General features: G+C 46.8%; 2 protein-coding genes across 3 annotated transcripts in view; one reads left to right on the top strand and one right to left on the bottom strand.

Annotated features, from left to right (window-relative positions):
- LOC129459690 (putative zinc finger protein 861) overlaps positions 1-18,446 on the top strand; it is a 250,172-nt gene that overhangs the window by 169,493 nt on the left and 62,233 nt on the right. The gene's annotated exons all lie outside the window — the stretch shown is intronic.
- LOC129460823 (cytochrome P450 4F3-like) overlaps positions 304-18,446 on the bottom strand; it is a 22,436-nt gene continuing 4,293 nt past the window's right edge. The window contains exons 2-12 of one of the 2 annotated variants that reach the window (XM_055239254.2): positions 13,564-13,702; positions 11,798-11,851; positions 11,579-11,706; positions 9,627-9,748; positions 8,606-8,875; positions 8,206-8,273; positions 7,885-8,014; positions 1,892-2,025; positions 1,731-1,795; positions 1,152-1,231; positions 304-799 (exon numbers count right to left, since the gene is read on the bottom strand). In XM_055239254.2, coding sequence (XP_055095229.1) covers positions 619-799; positions 1,152-1,231; positions 1,731-1,795; positions 1,892-2,025; positions 7,885-8,014; positions 8,206-8,273; positions 8,606-8,875; positions 9,627-9,748; positions 11,579-11,706; positions 11,798-11,851; positions 13,564-13,702 — 1,371 coding nt within the window. In that variant the 3' untranslated portion in view covers positions 304-618. Of the gene's footprint in view, positions 800-1,151; positions 1,232-1,730; positions 1,796-1,891; positions 2,026-7,884; positions 8,015-8,205; positions 8,274-8,605; positions 8,876-9,626; positions 9,749-11,578; positions 11,707-11,797; positions 11,852-13,563; positions 13,709-18,446 lie in introns of both variants that reach the window. The other variant, XM_055239255.2, reaches the window with a different exon arrangement.

Here is an 18,446-nt window from a genome sequence, read left to right as displayed (position 1 = left end):
TTATTTCAAATATGCAAATATGGCAGCCAATACCAGGCAAAGATAACCGAAACACTGACCCCATGACAAAAATGACAGTCATTGTAATAGATACAGGTACTTTCAATGATCAGACACACTGTAAAACAACCAGGCTTATTGTTTAATAAGTGCAGTCATTTAAGAACAATGAAAACAGTGAAGAACCCTGAGGTGAGAGGAAAAAAAACAACTGGATGTATTAGGAGATGAGAATTGAGATCGAGGGGCGGGGATGTAGTGCCGCTCTGGTTTTCCTCAGTGACTCAGAGCCTCAAGCCTGCCCCATAGGTGCCTCCTCAACCCTGGTCCCTCTCCTGCTCAAACACCCGCCATGGCTCCCTATTGCCCACAGGATACAGTCCCGACCTGCGCTCTGGGACAACCCGCCCTCAGCACCGAGCCACTGTGCTCACCCAGAGAGGCTGTCAGGGTCTTGACTCAGAGACACTCCGCCTCCTCCCGCCAGGCCCTGGATCCCTGCGGTTCTCCGACGCCCCCTGCTGGCTGGCTGTGGGACTCAGGCACAGATTGATTCCCGGGAATCTGCAAAGGTGCCTGAGGAGGGCGCGGGTAGCTCTGAGACCTGACAGTGGTGGGTCACTGCAGGTCCGCGCTCAGGGTCTCCACCCATAGCCAAAGTCCATCCTCTGCGCGCACGATCAGCTCCAACTTCCTGCGGGGCTCCGCGTGGTCCGGCAGGATGCGGAAGGGCAGCAGCGTGAGCGCCAGGACCACCTTCATCTCAGCCATGGCGAACGTCTGGCCGATGCAGTTCCTGAGGGAGGGGGTGGGGACTCTGAATGTGCCCAGGACCCCCATCCCGGCCCCATCGCGCCGGGAACCTGGTCTGGGACTCCCAACCCCACCCAGATCCGATTGAGGGGCAGAGAGAGGGACTCTGTGCCTGGGACCCCCATGTGGGCTTGCATATCCCCCAAGCCTGGCTTAGACTCCAGCCCCCAGACCAACAGACGTAGGAGTGGGGAAGTCTGAGAACACACACCCCCTTTTCCTGGGATCTTATTCAAACCCTCGACTCCCTGAAAAACGCGGCCCCACAAGTCAGACCTCGCCTCCACCTGTGGCACCCTCACCCCATGCCCACCTCAGAAGTCCCTTAGCCTCAGCTGGGCCCTGCCGAGAAGGGAATAAAAGCCAGAGGTGATGTCTTCTGGAGATTTTCTGGGTCGAAGCGAAAGGGGTCATAGACCTGGTGGGTGGGCAAGTTAGGGCTGTTGGGTGGAGGTCTCTCAGGACACCCAGCCACCCTCATATAAGACCCAGCCACCCTCATATAAGATGTGAAACCGGGCACAGTGACTCACGCCTGTAATCCCAGCACTTTGGGAGGCTGAGGGGTGAAACTCCTGAGGTTGGGAGTTCGAGATCAGCCTAACCAACATGGAGAAACCCCGTCTCTGCTAAAAATACAAAATTAGCTGGGCGTGGTGGTGGGTGCCTGTAATCCCAGCTACTCAGGAGGCTGAGGCAGAAGAATCGCTTGAACCCCGGAGGCAGAGGTTGCAGTGAGCCGAGATCGCTCCATTGCACTCCAGCCTGGGCAACAAGAGCAAAACTTCATCTCAAAAAACAAAACAAAACAAAAAAGTACAGATGTGGGTGGAGTAGAGAGGAAGTATCTGTTTCCCTGGGACAAGACCCCTCCCCTGACCAGGCCCCGGGGATGGAGAAGGGGGAAGGGGTAGCACCTCAGGGTCTGGCCAGACTGAAGGGTTGTGATGGATCCCAAAGATGCTGACGGTGCAAGTGTTCCCTGTTGGGGAGGAGGTGCAGTCAGGACAAGGACTCCACCACACGATGGGACCTCCGCCCTGCCCAAAGCCCTCCCTGCCTGCCCAACTGTGGGCACCTTTGGGGATGACCCGGCCATCCGGGAGCACCACGTCCTGGGGGCAGCAGCGGTGGATCCTGGAGACTGGGGAATGCAGCCGCAGGCTCTCCTTCAGGCACATGGTCAGGAAGGGCAACTGGGCCAGGTCATCCCTAAGGTAACACCCAACAATTATCCAGGGAGCAAACACAGCCCTCCTGCCGCCCAGAGAGACCCTCGCACCAACTTGTAACAGCCCAATGGATTCACCTTGCCCGCTGCCTAGAAAAAGCTGATTTATCAAGACAGGGGGTCTTTTCAGGAAAGGGCTATTATCAATTTGGTTTCAGACTCAAACCATGAACTGAATTCCTTCCCAAAGTTAGTTCAGCCTATGCGCAGGAATGAACAAGGACGGCTTAAAGGTTACAAGCAAGATGGAGTCGATTAGGTCTGATCTCTTTCACTGTCATTATGTCCTCAGTTATAATTTTCGCAAAGGCAATTCCAACCTTCTTCTGACCCTAAATCCAATAACAAAATGAATTCCAGAAGAATCAAAGATTTAAGCATGAGAAAACCAAAGTCGCAAAAGTATTAGAAAACTTGATATGGTATTTTTAGAAGCATTTCTAAGCAAAACACAACACATAGAGGGTCTCCTTAAAAGTGTTAACCTATTTGCATTAAAAAATGTTTAAAAATATATAATGAGGCCAGGTGCTGTGGCTTATGCCTGTAATTCTAGCACTTTGGAAGGCTGAAGCGGGTTGATTACTTGAGGTCAAGAGTTCTAGACCACCCTGGCCAGCATAACAAAACTCCATCTCTATTAACAATACAAAAATTAGCTGGGTGTGGTGGCATGCACCTGTAATGCCAGCTACTCAAGAGGCTGAGGCACAAGAATCACTTGAATCTGGGAGGCGGAGATTGCAGTGAGCGGAGATCATGCCACTGCACTCCAGCCTGGGTGACAGAGCAAGACCCTGTCTCAAATTAATAATAGAATATACTAACAAAGATGAGGGGAAAATCTCTATAAAGATTATAAAATTGTTTCAATAAAATCCCCTCCACACTCTAGAATGAGGTGACTTAATATTATAAAGGTCTCATTTCTTTCTAAATTAATCAACATATTCAAAGCAATTCAATAAAAAATCTAGCATTTTATTTTGTAGGAACTTAACCAGCTTATTCTAATTGGAAGAATTAAAGTTCATCAAAAGCTAGGTCAATTTAAGAATAAAAGATCCACCAGGCATGGTGGTGCATGCCTGTGGTCCCATCTACTCAGGAGGCTGAGATGTGAGGATCCCTTGCGCCCAGGAGTTCAAGGCTGCAGTGAGCTACGATCATGCCAATGCACTCCAGCCTGGGCTATAAAGTGAGATCACATCTCTTAAAAAAAAGTTAGGATAAAATTAAAATAAAAGATCAAAGAAGATAAGTCCAATCTACCAGATATTATGATCTATTACAAAGGTATAGCATAAAAATGAAATAAAATATTTTCTAAAAGATAAAGCGGCCGGGGTGGTGGCTCAAGCTTGTAATCCCAGCACTTTGGGAGACTGCCACTGGCGAGCCACGAGGTCAGGAGTTAAGATCAGCCTGGCCAACATAGTGAAACCCCGTCTCTACTAAAAATACAAAAACATAGCTGAGTGTGGTGGCAGGCGCCTGTAATCCTAGCTACTCGGGAGGCTGAGGCAGGAGAATCACTTGAATTGGGAAGGCGGAGGTTGCAGCGAGCTGAGATCGCGCCACTGCTCACCAACCCAGCTGAGACTCCGTCAAAAAAAAAAAAAAAGGCGATAAATGTGCTGGGCAAGGTGGCTCACATCTGTAATCCAAACACAGTGGAAAGCCAAAGCGGGCAGATTGCTTGAGCCCAGGAGTTCACAACGAGCCTGGGCAACATAGTGAGACCTTGTCTCTACTAAAAATCCAAAAAATTAGCCGGGTGTGGTGGCATGCGCCTTTACTCCTGGCTACTCGGGAGGCTGAGGTGGGAAGACCCCTTGATCTTGGGAGGTGGAGGTTGCAGTGAGCCATGATCACACCACTGCACTCCAGCTTGGGAACAGAGCAAAACCAAGAAAGAAAGCAAGAAAGCAAGAGAGAGAGAGAGAGAGAGAGAGAAAGGAAGGAAGGAAGGAAGGAAGGAAGGAAGGAAGGAAGGAAGGAAGGAAAGAAGGAAGGAAGGAAGGAAGGAAGGAAGGAAGGAAGGAAGGAAGGAAGGAAAGAAAGAAGGAAGGAAGGAAGAAGGGAGGGAGGGAGGGAGGGAGGGAGGGAGGGAGGAAGGGAGGAAGGAAGGAAGGAAGGAAGGAAGGAAGGAAGGAAGGAAGGAAAGAAGGAAGGAAGAAGGGAGGGAGGGAGGGAAGGAGGGAGGGAGGGAGGAAGGAAGGAAGGAAGGGAGAGAGAGAAAGAGAGAAGGAGGGAGGGAAGAAAGGAGGGAGAGAAGGAAGGAAGGAAGGAAGGAAAGAAAGAAAGAAAGAAAGAAAGAAAGAAAGAAAGAAAGAAAGAAAGAGAAAGAAAGGAAGGAAGGAAGAAGAAAAGAAAGACAGAGAGAAATGGAGGGAAAGAGGGAAAAGGAAAGAAAGGAAAAGAAAAGAAACAAAAAGAAAAGACCGTGGTACTGCTACAAGAACAGGAAAACGAACCAGAGGAAGAGAGAAGAGAGCTTGCAGTCAGGCACAGGAATAGGTGAAAATTTAACAACTTCTGGTAAAGAGGGGCCCACACACCTCTGGGCAATTGATAGATAATTTGGAGGAAGATGTTCAAACAATTGGAAATTTGGGAACAAAAAAACAGATCCTTGTCCACTTCATATACAGGATGGAATATCTTCCTATATGAGATGAATAAAGCTATAAAGTTAAAAGAAGATAACAGAAGAGACACTTTTGTGACTTAGGGGTGGGAATTCTTAAAACCTCGAAAGGACAAAGTAGAAGATCAAAAAGAAAAAGGATAAATATGCACGAAAATTAAGGATTTATGTGTAACACAGGATACCATGGACCAAATGAACATTCAGGTGACAGATTCAAAGGTTTCTACAATATCTAGAATACAAGAAATTCCTGCAAAATAACAAGAGAAAGAACAGGTGACCCAAGAGAAAAGTAGACAAAGAATATGATCTAAGAAATCATGGAAGTCCTGAGGTCTATAGGAGATTTAACCCATTTATGCCTGAGGTTTCAATTTTTTGAATTTTGAAAATGAGACCTTGGCAATGACCTGGAGCAGTAGAGTATGAATAACTCCCACATGCTTAGCATTCCAATAATGGAACACTAGGCATAAGTGGGGCAATAAGAAGAGGTGCTCAGGCCGGGTGCAGTGTCTTACACCTGTAATTCCAGCACTTTGGGAGGCCGAGGCAGGCAGATCACCTGAGATCAGGAGTTCGAGACCAGCCTGGCCAACATGGTGCAACTCTGTCTCTACTAAAAATACAAAAAAATTAGCCGGGCATGGTGGTGGGCACCTGTAATCCCAACTACTCGGGAGGCTGAAGCAGGAGAATAGTTTGAACTCAGGAGGCAGAGGTTGCAGTGAGCCAAGACTGCACCACTGCACTTCAGCCTGGGTGACAAAGGGAGGTTCCATCTCAAAAAAAAAAAAAAAAAAGAAAGAAAAGAAAAAAAGAAAAACTTGTAAAAGCAAAGTAATAAAATAGGATCACCTTTATCAAATATGAAAGTGTTTTTTAAAGTATAATGATGAAGACATCTTGATGCTTATGTATGACTATATAATTAACTGGGCCAGGCATGGTAGCTCACGCCTGGAACCCCAGCATTTTGGGAAGCTGAGGTGGGCAGATCATTTGAGATCAGGAATTTGAGGCCAGCCTGGCCAACATGGTGAAACCTTGTCTCTATTAAAACTACAAAAATTAGCCGGGTGTGGTGATGTGCACCTGTAGTCCCAGTTACTCGGGACTACAGGAGAATCGCTTGAACCCAGGAGGTGGAGGTTACAACGAGCTAAGATCATGCCACTGCACTCCAGCCTGGGCGACAGAGCAAGATTCTGTCTCAAAAAAAAAAAAAATAAATAAATAAATAAATAAATAAATAAAATTAAGTGGAACAGAATAGAGCCCAAGAAACAGACCCAAATATATAAATAAATTTCACTTATTGTGAATCTGCTATTATTTAAAATCGTAAGACAAATACAAAATATTCATTAAATTTTGTTGGGGCAACTAGCCATTTGGAGGAAAATGAATACATTCCTACAACAATTCTTATACTAACATAGATTTCATAGAGAAAAAAGTAATAAATATTTTTAAACTAAAATAATAAATAAAATATTTTAAAAACAAACCCATTAGAGGAAAACAAACATGAGTTTTACATTTTAATTTTAGAGCATGAAAGAATTTCCCACGCATGATTTAAAAAAACAAAAACATGGCCGGGCGCAGTGGCTCACCCCTGTAATCCCAGCACTTTGGGAGGCCAAGGTAGGTGGATCACCTGAGGCCTGGCCAACATGGCGAAACCCCATCTCTACTAAAAATACAAAAATTAGCTGGGCATAGTGGTGGACACTTGTAATCCCAGCTACTTGAGAGGCTGAGGAGGAGAATCACTTGAACTCGGGAGGCGGAGGTTGCAGTGAGCTGAGATTGTGCCACTGCTATCCAGCCTGGGTGACAGAGCAAGACTCTGTCTCAAAAAATAATAATAAAAATAATAATAAAAAATGGCAGGTGTAAAGGAAAGAATTTGACTGCAAATAAATTAATCAAGCCAAAATAAATGAATGAAAACCGGCAATTAGTTCAAAGACAATCTGAGAAAGAACTTTGCAAAATGGAAAAAAAGAACTAGTTTTCTTAATATGTGAGCAGTGCTTATAAATCAATAAGAAAAAAACTACAAAAACCCAAACTAGAAAGAACAAATTGTGCAAACACTTCACAGAATAAGAAATCCCCATGGCTGGTCAGTAAGTGAAAACAATGCTCAACTTTACCCATGCTTAAAGTGATGTTCATTGAAGTATTATGTTGCATCTATCAGATTGGCAAATGTTTTAAAGTTTCGTAAGATACACTTCAGGGGAGAATGTAAGGAAACTCGCATTCTCAAAATGTGTATGTAGGAGTGGATTTTCCAAGCTATTGAATTGTAAATCTCAAATGGTCTTCAGTTCACCAACTGCACTTCACAGAATTGGTCCTGCAGAGCTGCTCACAGATGTAAGCAATGGTCAATGTACATGAGTGCCCACCACATCATGTTAGTTATAGCAAAAGCCTGGAAAGCACACTAATGTCCATCAATGGAGAAATGTTTTGATGAATTACAGTACATCCATATGAGAGGACACTATGTAGCTATCAAAAAGGAGGAAACCAAGAGAACTAGTTCTACCACACACTGGAGAGTTAATCAGTGCAGAGATGCTAACAGGCAATTCGGCAATATCTATTAGAACTGAATGGGTTTGGCCAGGCACTGTGGCTCACACTTGTAATCCCAGCACTTTGGCAGGCTGAGGTGGGCAAATACCCTGAGGTCTGGAGTTCAAGAACAGCCTGGCCAACATGGTGAAACCCCGTCTCTATTAAAAATACAAAAATTAGCTGGGCATAGTGGCAGATGCCTGCAATCCCAGCTCCTCGGGAAACTGAGGCAGGAGAATCGCTTGAACTCGGGAGGCAGAGGTTGCAGTGAGCGGAGATTATACCACTGCACTCCAGCCTGGATGACAGAGTGAGACTCTGTCTCAAAAACAAAAAAAAAAAAAAAAAAGAAGAAAGAAAGAAAAAAGAAAAAATAATTGAATGAGTTTAATTGCAATAGGTAGTAAATGCACAAATCCTGCATTTCCCTTGCTCCAGGCTGAGTACCAGGCCCTGTTTCTGAGCTCTGCACCAATTCCCACTAGGCAGTAATAGCACAATTACCAATAAGACCTTCTCCCTTTCCCACCTGAAGAGCTAAACCAATGAGAGGGACTCAGGAACAGGACACGAGGACCTGCACACTCACCATCCAATCTCTTTAGGATCACGGTTCTTCAGGAACTCTTGCACCTCCTGTTGGCAGTGCTCCTGATATTCTGGGTACCTCACGTGGTTGTACGGGACCCAGGAGAGACCACTGGCAGTGGTGTCATGGCCTGAGGGGCAGCCAGGTAAGCTTGGGTCTCTGGGATGCTTCAGCACCAAAGGGTGGACAGCACCCATGTATTGAGGCCCTCAGAAGGAAGAGGGGAAGGAAGATGGGATGGGGTGATCCAGGGTCCACTCACCACGTCCCTGGAATGGAGACACTCGTACCCCTAGTGACATCACACCCTGGGACCCTCACCCACAAACATGAAGGTGTCAGTCTCCGCTCTCATGTCCTCATCTAACAACTCCTTTCCATTTTCATCCAGGAGACAAGACCTCTAAATTACACCAGCCATGAAGGCACCTGAGTCTAACCTAAAACAGTTCATGAAGGTCCATATTCCAGGCAAGATTACTCCCTTATCATCACTAGGCCTGCCTAGCAGGACTCTTTCCTAGTCTCTTGCCTCCTGTTTGCTCCTTCTAGGAACTCTTCTACAGAGTCACCTCTGAAATATATCTTACTTGTCCCTCCTTTCCTCAAGCACCTTCCATGGCTCCCCAGTGCCCTCTGGATCAAGTCCAAGTTCATGGATCTGACATTTCACATCAAGGTCTATTCTACTTCTGAAATTCAGATCCCAGAGAAGCCCATCTTGGCCAGCAAGAGCACGTCAATGAGGTTCAAAGTCTTGGACTTGGCCTTGGCCTGCAGGAAGTCTTCAACACCCTGGCTAGTGAGGGTGAGACGCCGCTCCTGGATGACAGCATCTGTGAAGTTGTGCACTATGTCACAGGCCCTGTGGAAGCGTCGCCCATTGGGAGGCAGGAAGTACGAGAAGTCCGCGCGCAGGAAGATGTGCTGCTGCCGTTTGAGAATGAGGGCACTGAGCTCCAAGATGGCATCAGTATATTCTCTGGGCTTCCTGCAGGGCCAGGCCAGGGAGAGGAAGCAGCTTCTAAACACACATGAAAGCCTGGGAGCACCTTCTAGCCAGAATCCCAGGACCACGTTCCATGCAGAAAATGGTGCCCTGCAAGCACACTTCACTCTCTGCCTCCCACTGTCTGTGAGCTGCCTCCTGCCCCAGGTCCCCAGGGCACAGCTTGGCCATCATGGGCATCTTACACAACATCTGCTCCTGCCTATTTCTCCTTGGTTTCTCTCAAATCTGCCCCTTTTTCTCCACCAAGCTCAGGCCTCTTCCTCTCCATGGTCTCCTTGCTTCCTGTGTCTACGTAACAGTCAATCTTCCACAGAGTCAAACGTCCAAGCTCAGCACTGACCATGACCCTCATCTTCTCAAACACCTCCCACGACTCTCTGGGAGACTTGGATGAAGTTCATACCCCTTTGCATGGCTTTTCAATGTCATTAAGTTGTATGAGTCTAACCTAAAACAGTTCAGCTACTGCTGACCCCTCCAATCTCATTTCCAAGGTGTCCCTTTGATGGCTATTGCACGTGCTCTGCTCATCCTAGCCTCCTTGCCATTACCCAAACAGTTCTACCTACCTGGAGAACTGATCTTTTTCTCTCCCCTTCCCTGTACTTCCATGCTCAATTCTGACTCATTTTCTCCAAGAAGACACTTCAGATGCCCTGATCAGTCCTCTCTCCCTAACCTACTCCTGTGGGTCCATGGCCAAGATCCCAGGTCCTGGGGAAGAACTCACTCCTGACAATTGCTGTCAAAGCTGAAGATGCATTTCTGCAGACTGTCCAAGGTCATGAGGCTGATGTGCTCAAACATTTCCAGACGGGCACTGCCCTCCAAGGCCAGGCATTGCCATTTGGCCTGGCCAGAGAAGGGGACAGAGCAGGAACTGAGCCCTGGCTCCCTTGAGTCCCTTCCCATCCCCAACCTCCAGGATGGACTCCCCCAGAACCAACTCCTGGTCCTCTTCCCCAGGTACCCATCCCCAAGGAGGACCAAGCTTGTGAGGGACAGAAGCTGTTACTATTAGGACATGAAGGCCCAAGGCTGGGGGTCAGGTGACCTGGGTTCAAGTTCCAGCTCTGCTCCTGTGCCCTATGTACCCTTGGTCAACCCACTGCCCTCTTTAGGTCCCCCCTGTCAAATCTTCAGTAATAGTTAAGATGATCTGCTTTGGGTCAGGCACAGTGGCTCACACGTGTAATCCCAACACTTTGGAAGGTGAGATGGGCAGATCATGAGTTCAGGAAATTGAGACCATCTGGGCCAAGATGGTGAAATCCCGTCTCTAACAAACAATATAAAAAATAGCTGGATGTGATGGCAGGCGCCTGTAATCCCAGCTACTCAGGAGGCTGAGGCAGGAAAATTGCTTGAACCCAGGAAGTGGAGGTTGCAGTGAACTGAGATCACACCACTGCACTCCAGCCTGGTGACAGAGTGAGATTCTGTCTCAAAAAAAACCAAGATGATCTGCTTTGGTGCCAGATAACCAGGTTAGAACCCCTTCTCCACCACTTTTAGCTCACTTCCTAACTGTATAAACTTAGGCAAGCTCCCTAATCTCTCTGACACACAATTTCTTCATCCATAATGTGGCAGTTATGATCATCTCTACCTCATAGGATTGTGAATATTAAATTTGACAACATAGATCATGGAATTGGCATATAGTTTCTGGTATACACTAAGTGCTCAATAAATGTTAGCTATCATTATCATCCTCATCATTAGCACAGAGGCAAGTGATTGCAGAAATGTCCCCAACTTTTTGCCCCTCACCCTTGGCGATGAGACTTGGCGCCTCCTTCCATTTGCAGGCAGAGCCTGAGTCTCCATCTCCTGAATTTGAGCTCGTCTTGAAACTGGCTTTCACCAGGAGAATGTGGTAAAAATGCTAGTGTGCTAGTTCTGAACTAAGCATCAGGAGGTACTAAAATGTTTCCGCTCACTCTCTTGAAACTCAGGCTCCACGGTGGTAGTGAACCCAGGCTAGCCTCCTGGAAAATAAGGCACAAATGGAAGTGTCTGGTTGGCCCATCAAGGCCAGTGAGTTTTAATATGGTTTGCCATGCAGAAAAAGCTATATGCAATTTTTTTTTTTTTTTTTGGAAATGTAGTCTCACTCTGTCGCCCAGGCAGGAGTGCAGTGGCACAATCTCAGTTCACTGCAACTTTGCCTCCTGTACTCAAGCAATTCTCCTGCCTCAGCCTCCCAAGAAGCTGGGATTACAGGCATGTGCCACCATACCAGCTAATGTTTTTTTGTATTGTTAGTAGAGATGGGGTTTCACCACGTTGGCCAGGCTGGCCTCAATCTCCTGGCCTCAAGTGATCCACCCACCTTGGCCTCAAAAGTGCTGGGATTACAGGAGTGAGCCACCGCGCCCTGCCATTATCCAAATTTCATCATAACTGTCTTTAGTTTGCAAGGTTTCTGTGAGGGAGACTAGTAATTAATGCCTTCTGAACACCTACTATGTGCCAAGAACATGACTTCAGTACATGATCTTGACCACCCTTTAAGTAAAAATTATTATCCACATTTTACAGATGAAGAAACCAAGGCCTAGGGAGGAAAAGCTATGGCACCAAAGCCACCCAGCAGAGCCAGCATTTCAGACCAGATCTGTCTGAGGTCACTTCTCCTTTCCCAAGGGCCCAGCTGGGATCTGAGTTTGTGGCACTCACGTGCATGATGTTCGTGCTCTTACTGAGAATCTTCACATAGTGATTCAGGATTTTGAAGTGGAAGGCAGGTGTGAGCAGGTGACGGTGCCGTCTCCACTTGTCACCGGCACTAATCATGAGCCCATCCCCTAGTAGAGGCAGCCAAGGGCCATGGGCAATGACAGCACCTTCTCCTGGCCCCAGAAGGTTGTCCCCATCCCCATTCATCTAGTTACTCACCCAGCCAGGGCTTCAGGAAGCCATAGAAACTCATATCCTTGGGTGCAACAGCAGCTGACATGAATAAAGACCATCAGGGGTTATGGAGAGGGGCAGGGGAGGGACTTTGAGTGTAGGGGGAGGCTCCCAGCCAGGGATTTGCACTTCCACCCTCCAGACTCAGCATAGCAGGAAGAGGGTCGAGGGCAAAGGAAGGAGGGAGGACAGGGGAGGAGACTGGGGACCAGACCAGGCGCAGCGGTGCAGTAGAACAATGACACAGCCCCACACGGCGCAGCGCACCCCAGCACGCCTTCACACAGCTCCTACATGGTCCAACATGTTCTGCAACGCCCGAGCATAGCTCAACACTCTACAAAATGCCTTTACAAGGACCTAGGACACCCTGGCCGGGCACGGTGGATGACGCCTGTAGTTCTAGCACTTTGGGAGGCTGAGGCAGGCAGGTTGCCTGAGCTCAGGGGTTCAAAACCAGCCTGGGCAACACAGTAAAACCCCGTCTCTACTAAAAAATACAAAAACATTATGGGTGTGGCAGCGGGCGCCTGTAGTCCCAGCTACTTGGGAGGCTGAGGCAGGAGAATTGCTTGAACCGGGGAGGCGGAGGTTGCAGTGAGCCAAGATCGTTCTACTGCACCCCAGCCAGGATGACAGAGACGCTGTCTCCAAAAAAAAAAAAGGGACCTAGGACACCCTGTCTGCCCAGTACTCTCTGACATCTTCTGACATGGACCTGAGATATGTGGCACAGCCTGAGATGCATTAACATGTTCTGACATGGACACAATATACATGACAGGTCCTGATGTGGCATGCTCAGACATGGACCTGAGAGAGTCTAAAATGACTTCCGCATGCCCTATAGATGGGCCCCAGATAGGATTTAAATCTGGTCCTATTAGCATCCCACATGTAACCTAGGCTTGATTTAGGCTTCCTCGGTATCCTGCCACACTCCACAATAAGCAGTAATGAGTGAGACCCTGTCTCAAAAAAATTACAAAAAGAACTAAGAGGGAGGCCTTGATATGCTGTGTGACCTTGAGAAGTCATTGGGCCTCTCTGTGTCTCAGTTTTCTTACTCAGGAAATGCCTATCTCACAGGGATGCTGGTGAATGGATGTCTGGTGAATGGTGGTATCTGCCTGTCCAGCATCCATCCTCCTCATGCCTTCCCCACTCTCAATCCAAGTAGTTAAGAGGGTTCTCATCTCCTTCTCCAGAGCTGAACATATGACCTGAAACCTATGCAATCAAGCTGCAGTGACTGGATAAGAAATTGGTCCTGTGACCCAGGCCAGGCAAATTTAGGGGAATCCTGGAAATTTTCCTGGAACTACAGGGAATTTTCCATGGGGGTTGAGCTTCTGGGACTTATCTTTAGCAGCATGAGAGTGAAACCATCACAGAGGGATACGAAGCTAAGAGATGAAGACTGGCATTATGATGGCCTGGATCCAGCCATGCCTGAAGACCACCCTTCCTGGACTTCACTTTTACTTCCTGACTTTTACTTTACAGTCAATACATTCTGTTTCTTTGCTTAGACCACACAGGGTTGAGTTTTCTTCACTCACAACTAAAAGAGGCCTCAGCAGCCAGAGAGCACCAGGGACCTGCCCAGAGTCACCCAGCAGGTTAGTGGCAAAGCCAAGGTCTCTGTTGGATATGCCCATTTTTCTGCTCAGCATGGCCTGTCTAAGGGTTGGGAGGGCAGGGAGAAGAGGCAGGGAAGAGGCTGCAGCATAGCCTCCTGAGAAAGATACCTGAAGCCTGGAGCACAGGGGCAGCGAACGTAGGGTGGACGAGATGCAGGACAGGGTAGAAAGGCCCAAGCCACCAGAATTGGACATCACGGAAGTAGTGGCCCAGATCCTCCATCAGCTGCAAGTCCTCCTCATTGCCCTGCATCTGGGGATAGACAAGGCTGACACGAGGTTGGCAGGGGGCCTCAGATGCTACCACTGCCCATTGTACCCCCCTACCCACCACACACCCCCAAACTTCTCAGCCCTTTCACCTGAAATATTGGTCTCTGCCTGTCTCTTTCTGTGTCTGTGTCTATGTGCTTCTCTGTTCCCTCACTCTCTTCCTCTCTCTGTGTCTTTCTCTAGATAGATATGTAGATGATCGATGAATGGGTGGATAGATGATGATAGATAGATAGATAGATAGATAGATAGATAGATAGATAGATAGATGATAGATAGATAGATGATAGATAGATAGATAGATAGATAGATACATAGATACATAGATAGATACATAGATAATAAAATAGGTGGTTGGATGGACCCACAGATAGGATGGGTGGATGCATGGATGGATCAGTAGGTAGGTGGAGAGGGAGGGAGGGAGATGATAGATAGATAGATAGATAGATAGATAGATAGATAGATAGATAGATAAATAAAATAGGTGGTTGGATGGACCCACAGATAGGATGGGTGGATGCATGGATGGATCGGTAGGTTGGCGGAGAGGGAGGGAGGGAGATAGATGATAGATAGATAGATAGATAGACAGATAGATAGATAGATAGATTAAATGGACAGATGGACACACAGATAGGATGGATGGATGGATGGATGGATGGATGGATGGATGGATGGATAAATGGGTAGGTAGGTTGGTCAGTCGGTAGATATACAAGAAGATAGATAGAAGATAGATAGATAAGCCAGGTGCGGTGGTTCATGCCTGTATTCCCAGCACTTTGGGAGGCCTAGGTGGGTGGATCACGAGGTCATGAGTTCAAGACCAGCCTGACCAATATAGTGAAACCCTGTCTCTACTAAAAATACAAAAATTAGCCAGGCCTGGTGGCACGTGCCTGTAGTCCCAGCTACTCAGGAGGCTGAGGCAGGAGAATCGCTTGAACCTGGGGTGTGGGGGTTGCAGTGAGCCAAGATCACACCACTGCACTCCAGCTTGGGAGACAGAGCGAGACTCCATCTTGAAAAAAAAGTAGATAGATAGATGATAGATGATAGATGATAGATAGATTAGATAGATGATAGATAGATAGATAGATAGATAGATAGATAGATAGATAGATAGATAGATGATAGATGATGATAGATAGATGATAGATAGATAGATAGATAGATAGATAGATAGATAGATAGATAGTAGGATACATGGATGGATGCACAGATAGGAGGGATGGATGGATGGATAGGTAGGTAGGTAGGTAGTAGGTAAGTATATAAGTAGGTAGGTAGGTAGATAACAGGATAGATGGATGGATTGATGTATGGATGCACAGATAAGATGGATGGACAGATGATAGATTAGATAGATAGATGATAGATAGATGATAGATAGATAAATATAGATGATAGATAGATAGATAGATAGATAGATAGATAGATAGATAGATAGAATAGATAGAAGGATGAATGGATGCACAGACAGGATGGATGGATGGATAGGTAAGTAGGTAGGTAGGTAGGTAGGTAGACAATACAATAGACAGATAGATGAGAGAAAGAGAAAGGTAGGTGACAGATCGATAGATGATAAATAGGATAGATGGATAGAGAGATAAGAGAGACAGGTATAGATGAGAGAGATGTATGAGTGATGGCTACCTAGATGAAAGATATGATCAATGATAGATTTAGATATGTGTGTCTATGTGTTTCTTTTACTTTCTGTTTTTGTGTCGCTTTCTCTGTGTCTTTCTCTCCCTCTCCCCTCTCTCCCTCACTCTGTCTCTCACTGTCTCTGTCTGTCTCTGTGTGTGCATCTTTTTCTCTATCACTGTTTCTCCCAAGTCCAACTCTCCATCCCTCTCCCTGTCTCTCCCCACCAACTCTTGACCATTCACCCCACTTGCTGTTTATCCCAAATTCATAATGAATCTCAGTCCATTGAACTTTCTTTCCTGCCCCTCAGTCCCAGCACAGCCTCCTGCCCTAGCTCTAGACAGGTACCCCCAGCTTTGCAGCAAGCTAGCAGAGGGAAGATGTAGACACAGCCCCTTCTCCCAAGCCTGGCTGCACCACCCCAGACCAGGCTCCATGTCCCACCCCAAGGATAACCCTGAATTTGAGTTCATGGGAGAATGCTCTGTCTCATATTCCCATCACTCCCACAACTGTGCCCAGGCTGGAGCCAGCTGGGAAAGACTGGAGGAGATGCCGAGAAGAAATCCAGAAGGAAGTGGAAGAAAATGGGTAGAAGCCAGTCAGAGAACAAGAGCAGAGGTAGCAGGACAGTGGGAGAGGCAGGACTGGAGAATCAAAAGGCCCTGTCTTCGTGTGGGCTCTCTAGAAGCAAAACCTGAATTGCAGATACTTCTGCAAGGGGTGCTATAGAAAGGAGCTTGATAAAAAAGGGAGAGAAACCAGGTGGGGCAAGGGAAGGAGCCAGTCAGCTGATATTGCCCCTCTCCTGTTCACACACCCTCCATGGCTCCCCATTGTCCTCAGAATCAATCTCCTCCCCTCCCTCTTGCCTCTGCCTCTCATCCTGATTGTTCTGGTGGCACCAAGCTCTTTCTTGCTGCTCAAAAGCCAGGTGCTTGCTCTCTCACCTCCAAGTCTTCGAGTGGGCCCAACCTCCACACGAAATTCTCTTTCTCTTTCTCTTCTTTGCTTAAAAAAATTCCTACTCATCGTTCCAGACCCACTTCCACATACCCCTCCTCCAGGAAGCCTGCCTGCCTGCCCCAATGGCAGAAACCCTGATTCCCCTCAGGGGTCCCACAGTCCATCTCTCCTTCAAGCCAGCCCTGACCACATAGGATGTGGAGTGTCTCAGTCTAGTTCTGTGGCCCCAGGATTGGGGTGCCTCCAAGGTAGAACCTCAACTGAGTCTCTCCAAGGATCCCTAGGATGGAGATTGGCAAATAAATGAAAGAAATAAAAGATGACAAAGGACGTCCAGAGCCACGAGGACCTTGGGCCCTACAGGATCAACACATAAGCTGGGCAAGAAGGGGCTCGCGGGCTTTGGACACTGCCATGGCACCCACTTCCAGGTGTTCCGAGTGAGCACCTGTGGTGCTGATGACAGATCAAATGATGTTGGGTGGCACAAACTAATAAAGAGGAAAATGACACCTAGCCACTTTTTTTTTTTTTTTGAGATAGAATTTCACTCTTGTTGCCTAGGCTGGAGTGCAATGGGGCCATCTCGGCTCACTGCAACCTCCACCTCCCAAGAAGTGGCTCAGTCTGTCAGAAAAGTCTGTCCAGGTCTCATCTTTTTTTTTTTAATCTGAGACAGAGTTTTCTTCTTGTCACTCAGGCTGCAGTGCAATGGATAGATCTCAGCTCACTGCAACTTCTGGCCTCCCAGGTTCAAGAGATACTGCTGCCTCAGCCTCCAAAGTAGCTGAGATTATAGATGCCCATCAGCACACCCGACTAATCTTTGTACTTTTAGTAGAGATGGGGTTTCACCATATTGGCCAGGCTGGTTTCGAACTCCTGACCTCAGGTGATCCACCTGCCTTGGCCTCCCAAAGTGCTGGGATTACAGGCATGAGCCACTGCACCGGCCATCTCATCTTTTTACTTAAATGCAAATAACAAACTTTAAAACCTGAGATCTCATTCTATAAGATCTGTGTCATGTTTTCACGTAGCTTGATGTTTTAATTATTCTTCCATCAGTCTTCACAAGCATAATTATTAATGTTTTCATACAATTCCTTCAAAAAATAGTTATTCAAGATAGACTGTGTGCATTCTACATTCAGGTGATAGAGCAGGGGATAGGACAGGTAAAGTCACTTTTGCTGTCAGGGAACTTGCAGTGGTCCATATGGCTTTACCACAATTAATTCACTAGTTTTGAAAACATGTTTACTATTTATCACTAGCATAACAAATGCAATGAAAGTCTCATGTAATTATGTTACATATACCTGATTATCAACTGAATATAGTGTCTTCAAAATAAGTCATTTGTATAGTTTGAAGTTTTTGATATATACTGCAAAATTACTTTGAAGAAGAATTTAATAAATACCCACGTGCCTATCTGCTCTGTATGAAGGTGGACAGCATTACACACTGAAGGCCTTGTATGTTTTTAAAAAGCCTTTATCAATGTAATAGTCAAGAAGTAACATCTTGGCCAGGCGTGGTGGCTCACACCTCTAATCCCAGCACTTTGGGAGGCTGAGGCAGGCGGATCACCTGAGGTCAGGAGTTTGAGACCAGCCTGGCTAACATGGTGAAACCCCGTCTCTACTAAAAATAAAAAATAAAAAATAATTACCTGGGTGTGGTGGTGCGTGCCTGTAATCCCAGCTACTCCAGAGGCTGAGGCAGGAGAATTGCTTAAACCCAGGAGGCGGAGGTTGCAGTGAGCCGAGATCATGCCACTGCACTCCAGCCTTGGTGACAGAGCAAGACTCTGGCTCCGAAAAATATATATATATACATACAAAAATTAGCCAGGCATGGTGGTACATGCCTGTAGTCCCAGCTACTAGGGAGGCTGAGGCAGGAGGATCATTTGAACCCAGGAGGTGGAGGTTGCAGTGAGCCGAGATCATGCCACTGCACTCCAGCCTGGACGGCACAATGAAACCCTGTCTCAAAAAAATAAAAAAATAAATAAAAAGTAACATCTGAAATTGTCTTTATTGATTATGAGATTGCATTGATTTTCTTAAATTTGTCAATAATCT

Source organism: Symphalangus syndactylus, chromosome 13, assembly GCF_028878055.3.
Source record: "Symphalangus syndactylus isolate Jambi chromosome 13, NHGRI_mSymSyn1-v2.1_pri, whole genome shotgun sequence".
NCBI classification, from domain to species: Eukaryota; Metazoa; Chordata; class Mammalia; order Primates; family Hylobatidae; genus Symphalangus; species Symphalangus syndactylus.
Note: the sequence above shows the minus strand (reverse complement) of the source record. Positions and strands in the feature narration are given on the sequence as shown.